At 31.6% G+C, this 17,686-nt stretch overlaps 2 protein-coding genes across 2 annotated transcripts; one reads left to right on the top strand and one right to left on the bottom strand.

The window, feature by feature from the left end:
- Positions 1 to 1,778: 1,778 nt before the first annotated feature.
- LOC107027252 (histidine decarboxylase-like) lies at positions 1,779 to 4,107 on the bottom strand. The gene is given in 6 exon segments (XM_015228435.1): positions 1,779 to 2,577; positions 2,665 to 2,829; positions 2,832 to 3,021; positions 3,147 to 3,381; positions 3,681 to 3,861; positions 4,005 to 4,107. Coding segments are annotated over 6 exon segments (1,347 nt in total). The 5' UTR covers positions 4,020 to 4,107; the 3' UTR covers positions 1,779 to 2,016.
- Positions 4,108 to 7,639: 3,532 nt separating this feature from the next.
- LOC107027770 lies at positions 7,640 to 9,034 on the top strand. The gene has a single exon (XM_015228838.1). The coding sequence runs from the start codon at positions 7,640 to 7,642 to the stop codon at positions 9,032 to 9,034; it is 1,395 nt and encodes a 464-aa protein (XP_015084324.1).
- Positions 9,035 to 17,686: the final 8,652 nt, after the last annotated feature.

Genomic DNA, 17,686 nt, shown 5'->3' with positions numbered 1-17,686 from the left:
TTTATGGCTACTAAGATACTATCATGATTTTTATTTTGTACTAGTTATCTTTCTACCAAATATTCATGTTAATTCATCTTCCATTTAGTTTAATTACACAAGAACCAAACCAACTCTTTCAGCTAGGATTGTATTGCGCAATTAATTATTAAAAACTAATTAAAATGCTTAGAATTATATGGCAGAAACTTACCTTAATGTTGGAGGTATGAGGGTGCCTTGATATAATTTGGGTGGCGTAAGATTCGATTACAAGACCTTTGTCGGCTCTAATATCAAGTTGAAGTGTGTGATCATCTCATCTAAAAGTTTTAACTATTAGAGAGAGCACACTTTAATTAGTAAATGATTTTTTAACAAGAACCACCAGAATTAGATCCTTAGATGTGTTCTTCAATTCCTTGGAATTGTACTTCAAGAGACGGGTTTTATTTCTGTTAGGATTCTTGGAGGTTACTCTACACTCTAGATAATGTCGTTATAAAAGGGTAATATATATTCCTTAAAGATGCATCTCGAGTATCTCATAAATTCTTGGATATTTACAAAAAGATCGTGAAAATATCAAATGTTCTCTTGCAAATTCTTACTACTTCTAATGGAGCTTGCAATGAGAGAAGACATGTTGGATTCTTCAAGGAGACTGAAATCAATCTTTTGACGATCGAGTTGAATGTTCGCAACTTAATTAGTAAAAACGATCATTTTTATATCTATGAAGTTAGGCTTATATAAATTGTATATAATAGTAGAGATCAAACGTGCAACGCACGTTTCCAAGACTAGTGTATATATAAATGTGTAGACAATATATGAATGAAACGAGTGAACAAGTGCATGTAATTAGCAGCAACTCTTTCATCTATCCTCAGAATGTTCAATATATTTTCCATCTTTCTAGATTTAGAATTAATAGCCTATAACTAATATATACTGCTTCTTAGAATGTATTTTTTCACCCTTATCATATTGAATAAGTGGGGAGGACATAGTAAATGTAAAGAGTTTGTGGAATTTATTTTTTCATTACTTCCACTAAAAAGTCATTTTTCTTATTTTAAAAAATTATTTTCATAAAGAAAATATTTTTCGAAAATTTAGACGAACAATCGAACACACACTTACTCAAGGGTTTGATTGGAAAAGGACATGTCCAGGAGCGGCTCAAGCATATTAGTGGCCTAAAGCAAAAATCAAACGGGGCCTTAAACTGAATAGTTAATAATTTTTATATGATTGATTTCTTCTAATTTTCAATTGATAATATATCCTTTCTCATTTTAAAATATTTTTTTAGAGATACAGTAATCCAAATATGTCGAATTTCTTCTAATAATTCTTTCATTTTTTATAAAAAGTTTACTTTTTCTACAATTCAATATTCTTTAAAAAATAATAACTTATAACGTGTTATAATTTAAAATGAGGCCCCTTAAATTTGGAGGCCTAAGGCGCTTGTCTTTTTTTTTTTTTAGCACTGTCGAGCCACCCGTGGACATGTCTCATTTTCTAGTACAATTGTAATACTAATCCAAGATTCCTATCAACTGTCAAACCGTGTGTTAGTAACAAGTGAATGAATTGAAGAGACTGTAGTTCAATAAGACTGTAGATCATATAAAAAGTGTAAATTAAAACTTAAACGGGGCAGGGCGAGACAAGTAACAATATTGAAAATTTTTTAAATGGGACGGGGTAGGGGGGGTTTAAATCTTAGCGGGTTGAGGTTTGCCCCGCCCTATCCCACCCCAACCCAAACTATTGGCATTCCTAATTGTAAAAAGTTTAATTACAAAATTTGTAAACAACGTATACATGAAAGTTTATTTGAAAACTCTAAATGACTCTATATTACAAATTTTATTGAGTAACTTTCGTGTAAAAGCACAACAAAGAAAGTATACATATAAATTTATTAGAAAACTGTAGATGGATTTAGATCATAAATTTTATTGAGTCACTCTTGCATCATAAATTTATTAATCATGACCATTTCAAGTCATGGTTCCAAGGAGTTTAGTTATGGGAGCACATACAATTTTGAGAGCCAAACTCATCTGCTAGACAAGGAGGCTGAGTTTTTCCATATTGAAACCACCTCTTCCTCTCTTGCATTAGATCTTTGAAGAAACTGTCTATAGTTTCTCTTGTAATACCTGGCATAACCACAACATGTGCCATGCCTCTTAAGCAACACAAGTTCCAACGATGAATGAATTTATGGTCACAAGGTCGCTCAAAAACAACACTAATACTAAAATCATTCAGCATAACACTAATTCCTGCTTCAAGAAGTCGATCTTTCAAATACCGAGCATTTTCAATGCATGTTATGGAATCTTGTTGCAATCTAGCATGTCCTTTCTTGCTTATACAGTACCATAAGAATATTGGTGTAAATCCATTTCGACTACCAGAAATTGTAGCATCTGTGGAATTAATATACTCAATTTTTGAGTGGGTACTAACATAAGTTTTCCTTGTTATCTGAATGTCACAAGGCATTGGACATCCCAAGAATTTGTGCCCTGAAATTGAAATACTACCAATTGGCTTCTTGAAGGTAATTTTTTTTGCCTATTGTCAAATACCATAAAAAGAAACTATGTCATTGTAACTTTGATAAAAAAACGTTGAAGGAAAATTGAATAAAAATAAGCTTACATGTTTGATAAAGGGGAGAATTAGCCCACATAATGCTGCATCGCAATGGATATAATAATTGTCATTTGAATAACCACAATTTTCAAGTGTTTGTATGACGAAATCGAGGTCATCAATAGCTCCTTTCAAGGTTGTTCCTATAAACACATATATACTAATTTACCAATATTGATATTGATGATAGCTGGTTTGTTCTTGTTGACAAGCAACTTTGATCTCAAATCTTCATAATCAATCTCCCCATTAACTAAAGTGTTGATAGTTTGTAGCTCCATTCGATACAATCTTGCTGCTTTGAAAATCGAGTAATGTGAATCTTTTGATGCATATAATATCCCACTTGGAAGTAGCTCTCTTCTGCACAAATATATAATAATGCATAGTGAAAGTGATAAAAGCACATTATATCATTTAGACATCTCCGACTATATAAATAAACTCGTAGCTCAAAAACTAGATCCGCATCTGGAAATGAAACCTACCCAACCAAAAGGCCATGGAGATTGGCCTCAGTGCCACCACTAGTAATGTATCCCCAATATTCATCTTTCTCTATTTCCCAGAGTTGTGCAAACCAATCTAAAACAGCCACTTCAAAATCTTTTGAATGAAAATCTGTAGGGTGTTGAGCAAAGGGGTCTCCAAAATTGTTCAAATGAAATTGCAAAAGTGGGGCTAAAGTGGCATGATGCTCATAATGCATGTTAGTTGGATAACCTGTAAATTAAATAACCAAAGATATAATTATGAATAAAATCGTAAAATATTATTTGGCCAAATCAAAAATACTTAAAAGATATGTAAAATAAAGTTAGGGGTGATTTATTAATGTATAACTTTTGATTAATTTTGCTTATAAATACTTTTATGTTTATTACACACGTAAAAATAAATGAAAATGTATTTATTTAAATAAAATTGAGATTAAATTACCTCCATACTAATGCTTGTATAATTTCGTTGAGTAAAAAGTAACTATGTTTGTATGGAAAGACTATACATATTCATATCCTTACCTATATGATACTTTTTCCGCTTGGACAATGTCTCTAAATATTGAGTCAAAATCATGTCGAGTTCTTGAAAAGACGTTTCATTTTTAATATCAGATTCCACCACATTGAGACATAAATTCTTCCTTGGCGATGATGGTGCATCAATTTCACCTTCTGTTGGAACTACCGTTAAATCAAACTCCTATGTCATAAAAATAAATAAATAAAATTAAATCTAAGATATGTTTCATTATTTAAAATGATCAATAAATTAATCATGAGTATATGGTTGAAACTTGAGATAGACATATATAATTTAAAAAAAAATATTAGAAAATATGATACCTTTTGAATTTCCATTCTTAGAGATGAAAGTTTTGTGAATCTCACTATCTTTGGCTCCTCCAATTTATAACAAATGAATTAAGTTGCTTTGCCTTTTAACTTTAAGTTTTTTTTAGTTGAATCTTGACGTGAATTAACACCTGTCAAGTTGGTGCATCCAATTAAGTTAAATAGTTTTATTATAATTGGTAGTGTTTGAAATAAAAAAAATATTTATTTTTATTTTCAAGCTAAAATTAATATAGGTACTCATGCGATGCACGTAGACTCTTTTATATTTGTTTTATATTACACATGTTTTCTTACACATTAGCAATTTTGTTCGTGTTTTACAGTGTTTGAAAAAAAACATTAGTTACTAAATTTATTTTTATTTTCTATAAATTTTGCTATGATAAAGGATGTAAAATTTTGGTGTATGCACATATAGTTTTAATTCTATAAATTGAATAAATTACTTTTATAACTATTTGTTTTGTTAGCTCCTACACTCTTTCAGGTCTGTATTAACAAGTTTGGAGACTTAAAGTCAAACTTTATAGAGAGCTCTTATTTTTGTAAAAATTTAAAGTTATGCTTAATATACGACTTAATTTATTTTAAATGGTGTGAAACACCTTAACAATTCAATCAATTTGAAATGAATGAAGTACATATAAATCAAATTATTACAGTATAGTGTAATTTCATAAATGAAGTCTGCAGAGAATGTTATATACGGATATTATGAAGTAAGAATAAAAACAATACAATTTTTCAATGGAAAGTATATAAAATAATGTTAGAATAATAAAATTAAACTCAGAAAATTGAGAAGTTAATATAATAATAATAAAATAGTGTTAATTGATTTTAATGCTTGAAATGTGAAGAAGATGTCAAAACTAAATTTGATCTTTTTATAAACACACAATATATTTTGCACAATATAGAAGGTTTATTCGTTTGAGAAATTTTAAATATTTTATAATGAGAAGAAAAAAAGACGTCGAAAGGAGAGTAAAAAAAAGTAAATATAAGAATAATAATGTTGGTTCATGATAATCGTTAGAATATAAAAGAAGCAATAAAATAAATAATCACATAAAAAACGATGCTATATTAACTAAATACTATTTCATTTTTCAAATTATTACGACAATCCCTATATTAAATGAGATAAAAAAATTGTTAGATTTTCTACCCCCAACATTTTTCTTCAAATTTATCAACTTAAGAAATTTTTTAGATAAATAAATTTCTTATCATATACTTTAATAGTAAGAATTTTCTTCACTTATTAATTGTAATAATTTGTATATATGAAAATAATTGTGTTGTCACTCATCCTAAAAAGATTTATTACTTCATTATAATTGCCCGGGGTGCTTATTCAATATTCCGGTTACACTCCATTTACTAATTGTTTTAATAATTTGATGTTATAATCCAATAATAGTACAAGGAAAAATCCTTTTTTGGCAAGAATATATGGTAACAATTTGGCTAAAATAGCATTTTACATATATTATTTTACATTTTAAATATTTTTACCATTTTAATTTTAATATCTTTTAACTATAAAATAGAAAAAAGATTAATTTATTTTAAAATTACAAAAATATCATAGATTTTTAATTTTCTGGCCAAATACAGCCCATTTAGCATTATCGTTTCTTCAACTTAGTATTTTGGATAAGAGAGATGTCATAGTTGAATTAATTATTGAAATTTAATAAATAAAGATAAGTTTTAACTATGATTAAGACAATTAATTACTTTTGTTATTTCTTCATAAAATACTTTTTTTAATCCAACAATTTTAGTTGTACATAATATCTTTCTTAAATATATTTAAAACTTTTCGTACTTGACTTTAGTAAAAAAAAAAAATCGTACGTGATTTTGATTTTATTTATTTTGGCTACTATTTTTTATTCCAGATTTTTTCTAGTCTAATTTGATTGTTTTGGAAAAGAATTTTGATGCTTAAAGAGAAGAAAAAATTGAATACTCTCACTTCATAAAAATATATTACTAAAAATTTAGAATTTTACAATTGAAAAAAAGCAACGAGAAAGATCAATCATAAAATATTAAACTAACATTACAAACAAACTATTTTTTGAGTACCAACTTTATGCGATACCTTTTATTTTCGAGAGTCAAATAATATGCGTTTTGATTGAAAATTTGTGCATGAAATCTTTAATTCTTTTTAAAAATTAAATTTATATACTTGTAAACTATATAAAAAGTAATACAATGCATAATAATTAACAATTCAAAATAATTAAATAATATATGAATAATTTATAATTAAAAAATAGACTTATTTGAATTTTAAAATTTAAAATATGTGTGTTATATTCTAGGTGTTTTGATGATCCTCACAAATGCGGGGACCTGGTTCCTGGCAGAGTGCTCTCGTCCAGATACAAATGGGGTACAGTCATAAAAGCTGTCATGTCAGGTGGTAGGTGAAAAGTGCAGTATCCTACACCAATAAGAAGAGCGGACGAGATTGTATGTTTCAGTATCTCACAAATGCAGGGACCTGGTACCAGGCAGAGTTTCCTCCATCAGATACATAATTGGTTACAGCTGTAAAGCTGTCACGTCAGAGGTTGGTAAGGCGTCAGTGTACTACACCAATCAGAATGGAGGAGGGTGTTTGTCCAACGGATAATAACTCTTTATGTTTGATACTTTTAGCATGACAAACACCATATTATATTCATTCATCCAAAGAAGGAAGTCAGCCAGCAAGCCTTTTCAAGAACTCATATAGAAGTTTGCAAGGGACCTGGTTCCCACAAGCAAGGGACCTGGTACCCGCAAGACTGCGACGTGAAAAGGACGAAAATACAGCTGTCAGAAAAGTTGTCATCTCTGATGCGGTAGGTGCACAACTTTTCCAACAGCAGGCCTTCAGCCAATGGGATGACTTCAACGAATTTGTGGGAATTTATATTATCTCTTTCCAACAAACACAAATTCAAGACTTGGCAAATTAAACTTGGATTTTCTCTGAAAATTCACAAGCTTGAACAGAAGGCCATCTTCAAGGAAGAACATTGCTCAACTCAACAGAAGGACCTGATAGAGTAAAGAAGAATCTTTGTTGTATTTAGAGCTTTGTGTCTATGTACTTACATTGTAAATCTGTTCCTAATCTATAAAGGATTCAGATATTTGTTTTGGGTTTGTAAAAGTCTAAATCAGTTAAGGTTAACTGATTTAGTGGGCAACATTGGTTTGTTGCTTAGTCAAATTCTAAGTCATCTAGAGTTAGGTGGTTTAGTGGGCGGTGTTGTATCCGCTTAGGCTCTTCAAGTAAGAGGTAGATTACTTGATCGTGAGATTAATAACTTTTTCTCACATTGATTGTAACCGGGTTTCACTTTTGCTTGAGAAGATTAGTGAAGACGGTTGTAAATCCTATGCAACAGGTCGTGGTTTTACTCCCTTGAGCAAGGAGGTTTCCACATAAACTGCTTGTGTTGTGTTCTTCATATTGTTTAATCTTCCGCACTGTTCTTGTTGTGTCAAGGGACCTGGTCCGTTGACTGGTAGTGGACGCACATATTCTAACAAGTGGTATCAGAGCGGGTGCTCTCTAGTTGGTTAACACCAAGAGAGATTCCTGCGGAAAGATGGTTGCTCCACTCAGCAGAAATCAAGAAGCATCAAAGAAGGACTTGAAGAAAGAGAAGTCTCTAGCTATCAAGATGATATTTGATGAAGATAAGGACATGACATGCCTCGCGAGAAGGTATCAAAAATTGGAAACGAAACATAGAGGCTTACAAAATGCAGAAAACTCAAACAGAGCTGTAAATGTAAACCACCTGTGCCACAAGTGTGGAAAGCCAGGTCATTTCATCAGAGATTGCCCTATGCATAAGGTTGAAGTCAAAACTTATCAAAGACCTGAAGGAGAGAAAGGCAGAAATAGGGACCCGGTCTCCGATAAGAAAGTAAGAAAAGTTACAGTTGGCTACATCATGAAGAAAGCTTTTGATGTATGGGGAGACTCCTCAAGTGAGTCAGATGAATTAGAATGTCATGTAGATGTACCCATGCTTGCAGTCAAAGGTGATAAAGATGTGTTTGATGCCACATTTGCCTTGATGGCAAAATCTGATGATGAGGAAGATGAAGAAGAGGTAACCCTTTCCGATCTTAAACAAAACTTGCATGTTTACTGTGTTAAGAAGTTAAGAATTCTAGCTGCTGTTTTGATTGACTCTATCATTGAGTCAACAACTGAAACAGAGTTGATGAACAATAGCCTAGATATTCTTCATGAAGAAAAGGGAGCTTTGGTTGACCAAATGTTTGTTGTGGAAGAAAATGTGATAGTTCTAGAAGCTGAAAATCTAGAACTCAAGCAGAGATTGAAGATGTTGAGTGAGAAATCTGGCAAAAGAAAAGAAGAGGCTAGTAGAATGCAAATGAAGCTAGAAACTAGTCTGGACACTGCTGAAACAAAACTTGCTATGGCCTTGGAGAGAAATAATCAGTTGGAGAGGGACCTGGTCCGCGTCAAAGAAGAACTGAACAAATCTCTCAAATTGTCCAGATCTTCAAAATTACTTGCCAATCATCCCAGTCAAGGTCAAAATGATAGGAAACGGTTAGAAAATTCAAGCAAAGGTCCTTGTTACAATCTCCAAAACAAAAATGTGTCTATGCATGACAATTTGTTGTGCTTTCATTGTGGTCGTGAGGGTCACTTGAAGAAGGATTGTCCAACTTGTAAAAGGAATCAAGATAACCTCGCAAAATCTTCTGAACAGAGGAACAAGAAAAAGAAGAGACCTGGTCAACAAAGCAACAAGCAAAAGAAGGGACTTGGTCAGCACAAGAACTTGCAGAAGAAGGGACCTGGTAAACAAAAGAACTTGCAAAAGAAGGGACCTGGTCGTGCTTCTGTTCCTAAATTGAAAAAGATCAATTCGCCTCACTGGACAAATTATTCTCTTATCACTCCTTTAACTACTTACTGGGAACTCCAACTAAAGTGGGTTCCCAAGGCTAACACGTGATATGACATTCTTGTGAGAGGAAGTGGAAACAGCCAGTGTCGATTCATGAACGGTGGATGCTAAAAGCACTGTACTTCCTCTCTCTCAAGGCACTTCAAGGTGGAGGTGTCGTATTTGGTGATGGCAAGAAAAGTCTCACTGAACTTAATGCTCGAGGTAAGAATGTTGAGGTATGACACAAGAGACGTGCTCATGTGTGTGTTGCTTTGCTTCACAAACCTGTGTCGTGGAACCTGCTCTAGTCTGCATAAAAGGATATTTGCAGATGACAAAGGTTGTGACTGATGTTAAGGAAGAAGCAGATCAGACTATTCTTCAGCAAGGCTTATCAGGGGTATACTAAAAATGATCATGTATTTATTGATGAGTCTAGAAGAGTTTAAGTTGCAAGAAAGAAGTTTCTGAGATGGAAGAGCTGATTCAGAATCAAAGAGATTGTTTAAATAGTGAGCTTGCTAAAGAATATTCTCTTCATGAATCCAACAATCTCACTGAAGCTGATGCAGATGATGAACCTGATGAGGGACCCGGTCCTCTAGACAGCGATGTAAAAAGATGATGCAGTTCAAACTGATAATGTGAATGCTGAAGGTGAGTAAAGAAAATTCACAAGCTTGAACAGAAGGCCATCTTCAAGGAAGAACATTGCTCAACTCAACAGAAAGACCTGATAGAGTAAAGAAGAATCTTTGTTGTATTTAGAGCTTTGTGTCTATGTACTTACATTGTAAATCTGTTCCTAATCTATAAAGGATTCAGATATTTGTTTTGGGTTTGTAAAAGTCTAAATCAGTTAAGGTTAACTGATTTAGTGGGCAACATTTGTTTGTTGCTTAGTCAAATTCTAAGTCATATAGAGTTAGGTGGTTTAGTGGGCGGTGTTGTATCCGCTTAGGCTCTTCAAGTAATAGGTAGATTACTTGATCGTGAGATAACTTTTTCTCAAATTAATTGTAACCGGGTTTCACTTTTGCTTGAGAAGATTAGTGAAGACGGTTGTAAATCCTGTGCAACAGGTCGTGGTTTTACTCCCTTGAGCAAGGAGGTTTCCACGTAAACTGCATGTGTTGTGTTCTTCATATTGTTTAATCTTCCGCACTGTTCTTGTTGTGTCAAGGGACCTGGTCCGTTGACTGGTAGTGGACGCACATATTCTAACAATGTGACATCACATGAATTGAAACAACGAGAGAAGAAGACTTCTTCAATCTTTCTGTCATTTCCTCTTCAATTATTCATAAATTTAAAAAATCAAGAGATAACTATTTTTTATATTAAATATTGTACTTTAATATTAAATATATTTTTTAAAGTATTAAATTTAATATATTTAAAGGATAATTTAGTCATATTATTCCTATTATTTATTAAATATTTCTTAAAATATGTGTCAAATCAATAATGGATAACTATTACTGAAAAGACGGAGTATAAAATAAATGGCTACATTCACTTCATTAGGATGAAAGAACTGCAAATTTAAATCTTCAGTTATGAGTCTTAAATATAGTGAATGTATTTTATTTTTAAAGAAAAAAACAGATGAAGGAAAAACAAATGTTGGCCGAAGAGACGTCTTAAACTCCTAATGTCTTAAGCTATATTTAGATAATACAGATTTATGTTATTTTATTGCATAATGATTTAAGATCAAATTACTTCTTAACTTTTTTTGCTAAATATAAATGCATTTTTCTTAAATATGCTCTATCATACAATCTATTAAGTATAATTTAATTTTTATGATGTTGTTACTGATATTAGTTGTTTGACACGTTGGCTGAATTACAAAAATTAAACTCAATCAAATCGAACAAATCAGATTAATTTGATATAATATTTGATACACACTATGAAAAAATAAAATTTCAAATTGAAATTCAAAAATCGAATCAAAACACCAAATACCCACTCCAAAACTATTTAAATCACTATTTATGAGTCTTAAATATAACGATTGATTGACTGATTTTTTTTTAAAAAAAATTAAAATAATCTGTCAATGACTTATATAGGGGAAAGGTACATGTACGGATTAAAAAGTCAGAAGAAGAAAAATGCTCGCCAAAATTAGTCCTAATGTCTTGGCTATATATTAGTTGTATAGATTTATATTATTATATTGCATAATAAATATGATTAAATTACTAATTAGTAAAATATCTTTTAAGCTTTGTATATCGAAAAAAAGATATAATAATTAAGAAACATTTTACAGGCTTTTTATCGTATCACATAAATAAAAATAATTAAGAGAAATGTCAAAAATATTATAAAATCAAGCTCATATATAATAGAAAGAGAAGAAGATAGGAGAAGTAAGATGGAAGACAAAACTTTTCTTCTTATTCAAGTATATTATCAAATAGTGAGTGATACCTCTACTTATAGTGTTGAGATATCACTCTCAAATGTCACCACATTAATAGATACATAGTTATCTCTTAAGGTTTTTATCACCTTGGAAACACTTATATATGAATCCAATTAATTGTTGGATAACTCTAATGTATCATCCACATAATACAATAGATTTATAACACTCCCCCTTGGATGTCTATAGATAATGTGCCTCGTTAAAACCTTACTAGAAAAAAACCCAGTGGGAAAAAATTCTAGTGAAGGAAAAGAGTACACATATCTTTTGATACACATTATTTGTTGCCTCATTAAAACCTTGCCAGTAAAATTCAGTGCGACAAAACCTCGGTCAAGGAAAAAATAGTGCAACGCGTATTATACTCTCCCTGATTAAAACATCACTTAATTTCTTGTGATGATGTCTCCAATGTTCGTACATTGTGGTTGATATATTCTTTTTCAAGGAAAAACCACACATTTCCTGAATATGGTGTCATTTATCTCAACCAGACGCACTTTCGACTTGCTTCATGGAGGGCTTTTATTTCTGCATAGCAACATTTGCTTCATTGATCGCGAGGATATTTTTTATTGTGCCTCCATATGCAAACAAATAGCGTGCTTGAGATCATGCTTTATGCGGATCAAATAAATATTCTGCATCTGCATAACCAATCAGCTCTGACTTGAATTCTTCGGAAAGATATTCAAGTATATACATACACCATTTCAATGTCCTTTTGTTGGGGAGGAACCGAATCTTGCATGTAAATTTACTGCAAAACAGATATCTGGTTGAGTATTGTTAGCAAGATGCATTAGTATCATGATTGCACTAAGATATGGAGTTTCATCACCAAGAAGCTCTTCATCTTCTCTCAAGATCAAAATGAATCATCATTTATTTCAATCGATCTCATAATCATTGGGATAATGAATGTGATTTATCATATAAAGTTGCATCAAAGCTTTTCTGTGTATGTTGATTGATGGACAAATATTTCATTCGTCAAATTTTCAATCTTAGGTCAAGATAAAATTTTGTCTTTCCGAAATCTTTACATTTTATATTCCCTTCTCAAAATACTCAATAGCTTTTAAAAGCTCCTTAAGAGTGTTAGTAATTTCAAGTCATCTACATACACAATTTATAACAAATTCAGATCCTGAACTTTTCATAAAATTCAAGGACAATTATGGTCATTCTTTTTGTACTCTTTTCTTCCTTGATTATTTCAATCCATATAAGGATTCTTGAAGTTTTATAGAAAAAGTTTCCTTTTAACTTTTATATGCTTCAAACACCTTGATTACTTCAAGAATTTTTATATAACCTTCATTATTGTCTAGCTAGACATGATAATTATTCATTATTTGCATTCAAGTGTTTCATATATTGCCAGATCAAAACAAACCTCATTGCATACACCATAGGAGAAAACATCTCCAATAATGTCAGGAATTTTGCGACAAACGTTTATGCCCCCCAAGGCATAAGTTGTACTTGATAGTACAATTATACCATGACATAATAATTTATTGTACCCCATTGATATTATACCTTAATTTATGGACTATCAGTCCAAAACGTCACTTTTCTAAGTAAAACAATATACTTGAATTATGCATTTTACTTAGCCAACCATTTATCTGTCCACACTTTATGACAGATTTGAATTCAAGATCCTCATTACAATTTATATCATTGAGCGCTACCTCATATCAAAGATACCTTCGATGGTGTTATTTGATATCGATTTCAATATAACATAAATTATCGAGATCTCTTCATTTTTTATCATTTTTCAGGTACCTGAATCTTTTCCAAAGTTTTATGAAGTGTTATGTCGTGGTGCTCTCTTATAGCACTTGCCTCATTATCATAATCATATTGATCATTTGCTCCTCTCTTTCTTCAAGAAATTTTATATTTGGAATCGATTGGTCTATTACGCTTTCGGCGTATCATAGACTCCGTCCTTCAAGGACTTCACATTGGAGCATTTGCAGCTGAATTATATCATAGGGTCAGTACATTTATCTGACAATTGATTTACAACATTATGCAAATAAATTATCACTTGAACTTTAAGTTCACATATTTATTCAATGAAGACCCAGATAATTCATAATTAACCTCATAAATAATTTTCAGTTGTCAGTCATCTCTCCACTTAATGTTAGGAAATCTAACATTCATCCCAACCTTATTTGAGAATTCATCCTTGTGCATGGTGGAACAATAAAAATCATAACCGCACATGCAACGTTTTAGATGAAAATTATTTGGTTCCTAACCCTGAACCAATTTTAATGGGAAAACCTTGTTGGCTTGATGCATATATGTGTTGCTACATGTTAAATAAAATTATATCATACCAAATTTTATTGGGGAGTTTTATTCTCATAACCATGATTTATCTATAATTGGAGGCATACAATTTCTGCTTAATCAACCAGCATTATCAATATAATTTCATAATTTGGAACTGTGCTCTTAATTTAACAATTAGAGCAAACAACCTTACAAACACCAATTTGTAAGTTGACAACAAAGCACATGTACAACAAATCACATGTGACCATCGCATAGATGCATCGATCATATGGTTGCAAATGATCCACATTAAAGGTGACAGGCTCATCACATTTTTATATGTTCCAAAGATTTAGGGATTATAATCTGAACCTTAGCTGGTACAATGAAAACAAGCAACACAAGAGAATTCTTGAAGAATATTTTATTTCTTCATCATATAATCCACATGAATCCTCAATTACATTTGCATCACATTTAAACCAGAATGGTCAACCGGTCATTCCAACTGATCTTTATTTCAGTACACTTATTTACTTTTGCATGTGAATTCATCAGCATGTCCATGTTTGTATACAACAAACAAGAGGAACAATGGGTAACCTATTACATAATATTTGTAACCCGCTTCGGTTGTAGTAATCTAAAGATAATAAATCTTTTCATAATTTACAGTCTCAGTATTTCTTTTCAATTCATCTAAAACTTAAAAAGTTTCTTTTGAAACTTACTACAACCCCAATATTATTCCTCTGACAATAACACAACTCGTTAGAGCTTGCAATTAATTTTGTGTACTATCACATATTCCATAACACCATCCATATGGTGAACATCCCCTCAAGGAGAAATTATATAATTATTGTCATGGTTAAAATTATTACGAGCAACACATGTTTCTAGCTTTATTTTTGTTTTACCATAGGTACACAACCAATGACAAATTTGTATTGCCACAGTATATTTGATCATGGCCACAATTTTTATAGGCAAGAATTACTTCTTTCTTTTTTTCCTTTCGGTAGTTTATAACAAACATACCATAATATTTACGACGTATAAACGCACACGACTATTGACCTTTCGTGTCAAATAAAACTTATTTATTTCTCCCAAACCTCTCGTAGAGGTGAGTTTGACATATATCCAACCATACATGAATATATGCTTATTCATATTTTTCCTTCATATTTTTCCATATTCACTTTCAAGAATAGACAAACATTCACATGCTTATTAAAGTCACAATCTCTTCATGAGTTGACTATAACAATTTATACATGTCATACCTTTATATTTGACAAATTTACATGATCTACCTCAAAATCACTTTGAAAGATAAAGTGCACTATCACTTTATATTCTTTTATTTTGATGGAGGATTTATAAAACTTATAAAAATAAGGTCGCATGACAACCGCGTGTCCAATGACCTTTCATACCGTTTTGATGATAAAATTAATTTTCATAGTCTGAAGGATTATTTGAAGAACTCATATTATTCTTCCTTTTTATAATTACCACAATGATGACTATTATGATTTCTCCCTTCACGCCCCTATTCATACATTTAATCACATGTCGTCTGTCAAACTTATTATTCACTGCTACCACATCAATATGATAGAACGGAGCAATTGGGCTGATTCAAACTTATCGCATACTGCTATCACATTCGATTTAGGGAATGGAGCAAATTCAATTAGACGAATATCATTCATCAAAAATATATTGTTTTTCCTTTGTCATCATTTGGTGCGCACTCAAACTCAACGTTTTACCCGTATAAGGCGTGTCACACCATCATTTTATGGGACTTGCACCCAGTCATGATGCGTCAAAACTCAAATTGATGTCTTACCCTTTTGGTGCGATAGAACATAAATCTACCGTCTTACCCTCAAACATTTTTTATTATGATACATCTGGACTTTAACCTGATGTCTTACCTTTTTGGTGCGATGAGACTTGAATCCACCGTCTTATCCTTAACCAACAGTATAATAAACCAAAGTACAACATGACACACCATATTAGTTTTTTAAAACAATCAAAACAATATTCAAACGCATCCTATTAAAAGTTTATACCTTCTTCCATTTATGATGTTTTGTATAGCATGTCATATTCAACCAATGATAGTGTATGCCTTTGGTTCCTGATAATTATTAGTGACTAAATACTATTGTATCATAAAAATATTTTAGAAAATACATACCTGATTTTATGCATATAATACTTGATTCTCATAACGAGATCAACCAAAACATGAGTTAAAAAAAATGAAAACTCAATCTCAATTTTGCTAGAGTCTCATGCTGATAATGTATTATAAAATCAAGCTCATAATATAATAGAAAGAGAAGAAGACAAGAGAAGTAAGATGGAAGAGAGAACTTTTCTTCTTATTTAAGTATATTATCAAATGGTGAGTGATATCTATATTTATAGTGTTGAGATATCACTCCCAAAGGTCACCTCATTAATAGATATATAGTTATCTCTTAAGCTTCTTATGGCCTGAGAAGCTTATCACCTTGAAAACACTTATACATGAATCCAATTAATTGTTGGATAACTCTTATGGATCATCCACATAAAACAATGAATGTATAACAAAAAAAATTTTCAAAAAATCAAATATCATTCTTGATTTTAAAAGCCTGCCACATCATATCTCCCAAGTCTAGCTAGGATTTAACTAATATGTTAGTGTTGTAATGAATAGTGTAGCCGGTAACCTAAAAATTCAAAAATATTATAGATGACTAATTTATCCAAATAATGAAAAAAGAAATGGGGTGTGAAGGAGAGTTATAGCATCATTTATTTTTGTTATAATTGTAATTACATCAATAACTACTATGTTGTGAACGCTGGGTATAACAATAGGCGGGGTGAGTTTAAGATTATGAAAGCGAGTTTATGGTTTTGCGGGACGGGAGAAATATGTTGAAGTGTTTTTTTAAAAAAATTAATATACGGTGGAGCGAATTGCGGGTATATGTGATTTTCTATGGAGTCAAATTTAACTTTAATTTTTTACGTGTTATAAGAGAGGTAGAACATTATTTATTAAGATGATTTCTTTGAAGCTACTAAAATATTTAAGATGATGAATGAAAATAATTCAATAAAAAATAATACAATTTCTCACATGTTACCCAATTGACCTTTAAAAAATAAATTTCTAAGTCATTATCTATAAAATTAATATATTTTAATGAAAGTGAATATATTTTTATAAATTTTATTTTTAATATCAAATTTAAACAAAAAAATAAAATCTTAAGAAAATTACGGGGCGAGTTCATGTGAACGGGTTAAAAATAAAAATATTGTTATGCGAGGCAGGGCGGGATAAGGCGGAGTGAACCAATTATTTTGTGGGTTAAACTGAACCCGCCTCGACCCACACCGCTCCATTAATGTCCCTACTGAATATGGATAGTCCAGAGGCTGGGCAAGATGTTCGATCTAGAGCTAAACCATTAAGAACCTCAAGAATTTGACAACTCAATGATAAATTTGTTTGGGATTTAGATTACGTAGAAATTAAATAATTGTCACATGCGATTTCGAAGGATTACGCATACTGTTGAGTAAAAAATATGATTCTCATGTCTCCATTTTCAAGAATAATACAAATTCATATCTAATTTTTTTTCGTAATTTTCTTAATAAAATTTATGGAGGTGGATATATGTAACGACCTGTTTAGTCGTTTTGAGCAGTAGATTTTATTTCTGGAAAAACTGTGTGAGTCGACGGAACCCACGACAGACCGTCATGGACACGACGGGCCGTCGAGGGTGTCTCGTTCCAAAAGACTTAGACTTCTGAAATTTGGGTACTGAAATCGACTCTCTGAACTTGGCGACGGACCTGCAGGACGAACCGTCGTGGGCACGACGGACCGTCGCAGGTGTCTCGTTCCAGAACACTTAGACTTCTGAAATTTGGGTACTGAAATC

This window comes from Solanum pennellii, chromosome 8, assembly GCF_001406875.1.
Source record: "Solanum pennellii chromosome 8, SPENNV200".
NCBI lineage: Eukaryota > Viridiplantae > Streptophyta > Magnoliopsida > Solanales > Solanaceae > Solanum > Solanum pennellii.
Note: the sequence above shows the minus strand (reverse complement) of the source record. Positions and strands in the feature narration are given on the sequence as shown.